The sequence below is a fragment of the Halyomorpha halys genome, unplaced genomic scaffold, assembly GCF_000696795.3.
Source record: "Halyomorpha halys isolate HHAL.00 unplaced genomic scaffold, Hhal_1.1 Scaffold11.1, whole genome shotgun sequence".
Lineage (NCBI taxonomy): Eukaryota > Metazoa > Arthropoda > Insecta > Hemiptera > Pentatomidae > Halyomorpha > Halyomorpha halys.
In genome coordinates this window covers 2,111,461-2,119,632 of record NW_027111958.1, presented here as the reverse complement: position 1 = coordinate 2,119,632, position 8,172 = coordinate 2,111,461, and the positions used below count along the sequence as shown (strand labels likewise).

Below are 8,172 nucleotides of genomic sequence, written 5' to 3'. Positions count from 1 at the left end.
CTCTTTTTTCTATAACAATTGATGTAAAATATTCCTTTTGTTCTTTTATATTTGTATATATTGTATGAATGAATGTTTGAACACTAAAACTTTACTGCCCTTGAATTGTGGAAAATTTTATTAATTCTGTTCTATAAAAAAAAAAAATTAATAAATAAATAAAATAAAAACCCCAGTCAGACTATTTCAATGAAAATATTTCTTGTTTTCCTAGCTTATAATACAAAACTATATATAACTATATAACTATCCATTGATTTGAGTTAAATCAAGATCATTAGAACTGTTTTCGAGAAAATGGTAAAAAAAAGTGAGTTTTAAAATGCTACCTCCAGAAAGTCAATAATAGCAAATTATTTGCTGTGTCAGATGAATTTAGATTGAAAACTGGTATTCATAATTTTTCACAATCTCAATATTACTCCTTATTATATATTTTATATCGCGGAAAGAGAAAGTAAAGTTAAAAATTCATTAATTTAATTATTTTATCAGGTAAATAAAAGTCAAGAGAAGAATACTCACCTTAGAAAAGTAACCTCTAATATGAGCACCATGTTTATCCACTTCACAAAGGATGTAAAAAAGAAATTGATCAACATCGAAAAAAATAGTTTTATGATCGATAAATAACTTAGCCAGCAAACACAAGTTTTGACAGTAAAGCCTGTTTAATGCAGGATCGACTTCATGAACAGACAGCGTCCCTTTCCTGTATATTTCTAATCCCGGAGGAGCTCGCCATATACAGTCACCCTGAAAAGATATAAGACAGATATATTAAAATTTAAAAAAAACTGTAAGAAATAGATGTAATGAAAAATTTGGTTTCTCAATGTTTAATTAAAGATAACTTAGTAGGAAATTCAGTTTTAATTCAATATAAAAGAGGATTGGCGAGCATCAGACTCACATGATTTTTTCGATTCTTTTTTTGGTTTTATATAACGTCGGGGTCATAAATCTCATTTTTTATGCCTCCCTTAGCCATGAGCACCAGGAGAACCCAAAAACACTGCAACTATAATCTTGCCATAAATTATCTATCATGGCATGTAAGCCTTGGCCCTACCACCAGGGTAGATTTCATGACAAGCTGGCCAGTCTTTGAAGGAGACATAACTCCAATCCAAGAGGCTCCTTGTAGGATTTAAGTAATCCGATTTTCGCGGTTGATTTTTGGATTTATATAAAGTAGGGGTCAGGGGTCTTATTTCCTGATGCCCCCCCTTGCCGCGAACACCGGAAGACCCCGAAGACGCTATGACTGCAATGCCGCCCCAGCCTAAGCATCATGCAAGCTAGGACCTGGCCTACCCCTACCATCACGCCAGGCTCCAGGGCACGCTGGCCAGCCCTTGAAGAGGAAATACGTCTTTTCTTCAGACATCAGGCGAGATACAAGGTTTTCACCATTTCGCCCACAGCACACCTGGACGAGAAAGCGGCCTAGAAGACGTCACTGCAGCGGCGAAGACGACAATCAGATAAGCCAATAAAATATATGAGACCCCAATGCTCTGTTCTGGTTCATATATTCATATACAGATAATAATTCTGAACTAACTCACTAACCAATTTGCCCCTCCAGGGAATTAACGTTATAAATAAAACGAAAGAAATATATTCATGGTTTTATGAGCAGAAAGTGTCTCACAATTTCCAGGCCCCCTTTTCCACAAACATTAATTTCAAACATAAAATTACACTCGGGACACCTGCAGTATAGCACGCGCAGGTCTCCATGTAACACTCCTTATCGGATAAATTTTCACGGTACTCACCATTTCGCCCACCATCGCCTCGACAAGCAAAGCAGCTACAACATGCCATGATGTGACCGTGGCAACAAAAACGTCACACAGATAAGCCATCATAATCTAATATATAAAAATGAATTTTTGTTTGTTCGTACTTTATGCACTGCTGCACCTATTCATCCAATTTTTTGCGATTTTCTCGGGAAGATTATAGGCTGGCCCGATTATTTGGTAAAAAAAATAAAATTATTAACAAACTTAAGCATTTTTGGCACATAGCTCAGAAAGTATAATTTTTTTCGTAGTTACTATATGCCAATCGATTTGCTTCTTTCTGAAGAATAAGAAAAATATATAACTGATTCTATAAAATGATTATTTACTCACTAAAAAATTTTAAAAAACATAGTGAGGATATGAGTAAAGTATGTCAACAATTTTCTTTTGTTTTTTTTTCAGGAAAAAGCAAATCATATTCGTTTTTACCATTGATACCCTCAAATACCATTTTCTAAGAAATTAAAAATTAGACATCTTTCACCTTGGTTTATTTGGAGAATTTTTTGTTTATTCTGGCGACCATCACTCATAACTCATCTAAATTTTATCCAATTCCTATGTCCATACAAACTTAGATAAACTAATAAAAACTAGATTTAACGCCCTCATTAGGGCAAAATATTTGTTTCAAATAAAGAAAACTTTTTTTAATTTTTTAAAAAAATTTTTTTTTGGCCAAGACTCCCATTGGAGTCCTATACTGCCTAACCATGGTTGGGGGTCAAAGTTCTTCATTTTGTGGGATCGCCACTCAATGAAAAAAGTCAACGTCCCAGGCCGGATTCGAACCGGCACCGCCAATAGACATCAAATTCATAAGACTGTGTCTTAACCACTGAGCTACAGGCGGCCCTAAAACATTTTATCTTATATCCCTGGTTCTAATTTTTTTAATTAGATCGGGTTTATTTCCTTTGGTGGAGTTTATAGAGCCCTAAAACGCTGCCAAGTTTGGTGCAGATTGGTTGAGTCATATTGTAGTTATTTCTAGTTTTTTGATCTTTCAAACAGAAGTAAGATTAAAATTTTGGGTCAAAAAATTTTATTTTCCGATATTTTTCTGGAAATTTAAGTCATTCTAAATTGTTTCAGCAACACTGAAATACTCACCATATGATACCTGTAGGTTTTCTCAAGTCGCATATACTTTAAGCAGTATTCGCATATGAACAATTTTTCTTGTTGCCCATATTCGCCTGGGTAAGGACTAAAATACCACGTATCAATTTCATGGACACCAAATTGAATTGTGTTGATATATTTCACTTTCGTTAGTTCAGCATGCTCTTTTTCAACATCATCAGCACTTCTTGCAACACCGGTTTCTTCACTAGGTAAAGCCTGAAAATACCAAAGTGAACAGAATTTGAAAAAAAATAATAATAGACAAGCAAGGCGAAAGATTTAAAATGTAGAAAAAATAGTGATATTTGATATTTTACATCTATAGTAAAATAAAAACTAAAAGTTTTGACTGTTGCCATAAATAGTAAAAGAACATTGGTAAAAATCAATGTAAGGAAATAATTAAATATAAAAATTGTGAAAAATATAAAAAAATATTAGCTAATTTCCACAATAAAAGGAATATATTATGGTTTTGGTATGTAAGATAATATGTATGTTTTGGATTTAAAATTTATCACAAGGGAAGGAGAGGGTGAAAGAGGGAGAGGGGGAGGGGGAGAGGGGGAGAGGAGGAAATTTCTTGATTTTGAATCGTAAATTTCAATAATTTAAATTAGTGCTATTTTGAAGATAAAGTTCTTAAAGTCACCAGAACACTGCCTGCTAATACAAATCTCGATACAATGGTCAGTATTGTTCGATAATATATACCGACTCCCAGAGCTTTCAATACTTAATATTTTATTTATATGAAATGGCGTATGCTTTTAAAGACTCTAAAAATATCTAATACTTATGTTAACTTAAAAGTGAAACAAAGTAATGATAAAAAAAAAATGAAAAATACTTTAAATAGTCAGTTTTATCAAGTTTTCAGTCACACCAAGGCAGAAGAGAGTCAGTTAGATACCAACTCTTGAGATATGTTCAATCTTTAATGGTGGAGGTCATCTTTTTAAACTAGCATAAAACATATTACTTTTCAACATTACGTGTGTGGTATTCATAATGTTATGTTAAATGTAAAAATTTTTAATATATTAAATGTTATAGGTATAGGATTGTAAGTAGCCTAATTTAAACTACATGCTCCTAACAGATTTTCTGGACAACTTGTTTTGTAACCTTTCCTTCCAGAACATTCTAATTATTATTTTTATCCATTACTTCATTAGAGTTCTAAAAACATCCAGAATAAAAATAACATAAACTACGAGCAACTAACCTATCAAAACTACAACAGGCATAACAGTGTGGAGCTCATCTGGTCTGTTGCGTCACATCATTCTCCATTTATCAGATCTATAAACAGACTCTCGACCATGTTAAATGTTTTACGTTTTACCCTACTAAAAGAAGGAAATATTTCTCCATTTAACACACTTTTGTATGTTAAAGATCACGATTACCACAATTCTACAACATTTGTTTGCTGTAACATTATGAAGATCACTGACCATGGTTTTGAGTTTGTTGAAAAAAATAATTTCATCCACTTAGTTATTTACTTTTCTAAATAAATGATTAATTATGATTTTCTAAACCAATAAAATCATAAATCATATTATCAAGATGCAATTATGTTAAGAACTGATTTACCTTAAATGGTGATAATTGAGATGATTCTTCTGAAGACTCACTCGACCTTCCTCCTTCAAAGGATTCTGATTCATCGCTAGATTCATTATTATGATGAATGATCCTACAATATATTAGTTGAAATATAACTATTGAAATTTTATTATTCAATTAAAATAAATTACATCTATTAAGTCTCAACATGCTTTATTAGTAACTTCAAATGTCCAAAGTTTTGGCCAACCGTGCCATCATCAAGGACAATATATTGAATAACAGCTTTTATTATAAACTTATTATTAACAATTAAAAAAAAAATTATTTATAAACAGGGAGATACCCCTCCTACCTAACGGTGGTCCAACTTCCTATTTTACAAATTATACAACTGTTCATTTAATTGCACTACTCGTTGCTCAAATTGCATAACTGTAATTTAATGAGTTATTCATCAGTTAAACTCAATTTTTATGACCCATTTTTATAATTCCATTTTATATGTAAGATAAAACATTACACAGTGATCACTAAAACCTTTTACATAATAGAGAGATGATATATTTTGATTTTTTCTCCTCAATATCTTTATTTATAAATAAAGACAATATATATAAACATTAAAATTATACAGGGTCTGCTGAAGGCGGGTTCACAATAATCCCTCCTTATACTTTAATTCCACTGTGATTCTATTCTAAAAATATATTTTACTTTTTTATTACTTCGGGAATGTAAAAAAAAATATTACACAGTAATAACTAAAAAACAGCAAGTCCGCTGCCTAAAATATGTTATTATAATTTCACTATACTTTTGACAGGATGTCAAGGAGTGAGTGGTATCTTCCTTTTCTTCGGAGTTACATGAATTTATGGTTTTACACTTATCTATATATATGAAACATATTTTCATCCTAACTAAAAAAGAAATAGCTGTTTTGATACATACAGGACTATTTTCATCAGAAAATAGGGCAATAATTGAAAGTTGTCTTATGCACGCAACACACCAAATTTTTCATAATGCACAACTGATTCGTTCTTTAGTAACAACCATAAGACTTCAATTTACATAAATGTTTGAATAATAATAATTGTTATTTAAAATCAATCTTACCTATCGGAAGGTACCCATTCATCCAGTCGTCTATTAAGTGAATCATAATGGACGTAGTACTCTGTAAACTTTCCCTGTTTGTTAAATCTTCTTTGAATAACTTCAGCTTTGACTAAATAAAGACGAAAAATAATTATGTTTACGATAAAAGTAAAAAATAGAAAAGCTAAAATTTTGCCTCTGAGCCTAATTCCAACAGCTTAACTTAAAACCACCAGTTTATATCAGCTGAGGTTACTAGTAACTCAATTTATATCAGCTAAGGTTACTAGTAACTCAGTTTATATCAGTTGAGATTACTAGTAACTCAGTTTATATCAGTTGAGATTACTAGTAACTCAGTTTATATCAGTTGAGGTTACTAGTATATTAGCTGTAGTATAATATAGTATCAGTTTATATTAGCTGAAGTTACCACTTTTCAAGGAATTTTCCTAAATGAGAGAATCTTTAATTCTATTAGTTAGTATAAATGTACTAGGCACTACTGTGAAGTAAGTCATTGATTTATTTTATAGGTAACAAGAGTGATAAGACTCAAATTTATGTCTCTACAATGAGACTTCTCTTAAGGGAACTTCCCTGTATAAAAGTAAAACTTCTCTGTATAATGGAAAACTCTCAGAATAGACAATTTTATAAAAGTTGCGACCAACAAAAAGTTGAACCCCCTATATTACAGAGCCCCACTACTCCAGACCCAGGCACAAATTTTAAAGAAAATAAAAATTTATTTTATAAATAAACATTTTGGTAAATAAAAATTTATTTTCTTTAATTTACTTTGTTCATTTTTATATAAATTTTCACATATTTTGAATCATATTTAGCCATACCTTAGTTTACTTTTATTTCATGTAATCTGTTCTCTTAGTTTATTACTTTATTTTAGTTATTTCTACCCTTTTTTAGCCCTGATGAAGCCATGTAAAGAGGTTCAAAACATTGGCTCACATTGAATAGTTTATTTACTATTTGAGGTTTTTCTTTGACCGCATTCTCAATTTAAATACTTTCCTCAAATTTTGAGGTTAAACATTTTGAGATACGTATAATGAAAAAAGATTTCACAACAAAACTTCATTAAAAGCTTGACCACAGCTTTTTGACAAGATATCACTAAAATGATTTTTTTTTTTAATAATACAAGATCACAGTTTAAGGGATGATATGTTATTAATTCTATCATTTTATTATTGTGTTTCTTTTATATAATCTCCTCCTTAACGGAAAGCTCCAAACAAAATAATCTTCCCCATGTGTGTAAGTTATATAGTAGTTTTACCACATTGCCTTGCAGCAGGCAGGAAGAAATAAGACGGATGTGTATTTTGGCCAAGTTGCCATACTTAGTTCCAACGAAATGAGGACCAAATCGTTTCAGCCTTTAAACCGCCCCTAGAGTACAAAATTTCCTATCCCTTATTGCCTAGCATTCCCATAACAAGGCAAAATTAATATTATTAATATTGCAAACATAAATTTGATTGATACTAGGTTTTATTTAAGAATAGTTTAGTCATTAAATTAATTGGTTTTAGAAATCTTAAGGAATCATTATGACAAACTGTTAAGCTACAGGTAAAGGATTCTAAAGCTTTCACTACAATTTACCTCATCTTTTTGGTGGCTACTTCAAATCATCCATAATTTTCACTAAATCATTTTTTATTATAGAAATAAATAATAAACCTCCCTAATTATATGAAAGTATAAATATCTCATTTTATCTTAAATTATAAATGAACCCTGTTTAATTGTGGCATAATAGTCTGAGATATCATATACACAGTTGATTTTGATAAGACTAGAACTGTTTTAACACATTAATGAAATCTGTTATGATTGATTAGATGACACAAATACTTGTTCTTAGGTTTTCCCATTAGGTTTGTCAAATGCATCAATACATAATGTTTAATTTAAACACTTAAAAAGCAACCAATGGGTAGTTTCTCTACATGCTTGTATCATACCATTATGATCTTACTTTAAATTTGCTAGTTGTATTTTATGTACAGTTGTAAATGTCAATAAATAAATAAAAACAAAATATTTTAAATACAAATCTTGTTGATTCAATTGATATAACATCTTAGTTTTCATTTTAAAAATAAGGAAATGGTTACCTCTTTAACTAACAGGTATTAACATCAATTCTAGTAATAATGTACAAATTCTAAACTGTGACAAACTTCTGAAACAACAAATAGATAAGATTTATAAAAACATACCCCACACATTGTCCTTTCTTTTAACCATATAATGGTGTCCAATTTGAATACTGTCTCTCTCTTCTTCTGAATCATCTTCTGAATACACTTTTCGTTTAATACCATTAACTTTGTGTACCATTTTAATGAGAAGTTTCCAACAAGTAATCAAGAATTTGAATGTACTCAATTCAAAACGTAACTTCAAATGCACTTGACAAAGAGGTAAGAATCATTCTTTAGATTACCAAACTAAGTTGTTGTGACGAAGAAGCAATATATTTGTACACAATAGCAGCTGTTCAGATGTCTTAGGC

The 8,172-nt window shown here is 30.7% G+C and overlaps 1 protein-coding gene across 1 annotated transcript in view; it reads right to left on the bottom strand.

Annotated features, from left to right (window-relative positions):
• The window catches only part of LOC106678906 (histone acetyltransferase KAT8), a gene marked incomplete in the record, with an annotated part of 21,342 nt that extends 13,170 nt beyond the window's left edge, over nt 1–8,172 (bottom strand). Inside the window, 5 exon segments of the mRNA XM_067049889.1 lie at nt 526–756; nt 2,931–3,161; nt 4,548–4,650; nt 5,643–5,754; nt 7,877–8,172. Coding sequence (XP_066905990.1) covers nt 526–756; nt 2,931–3,161; nt 4,548–4,650; nt 5,643–5,754; nt 7,877–7,997 — 798 coding nt within the window.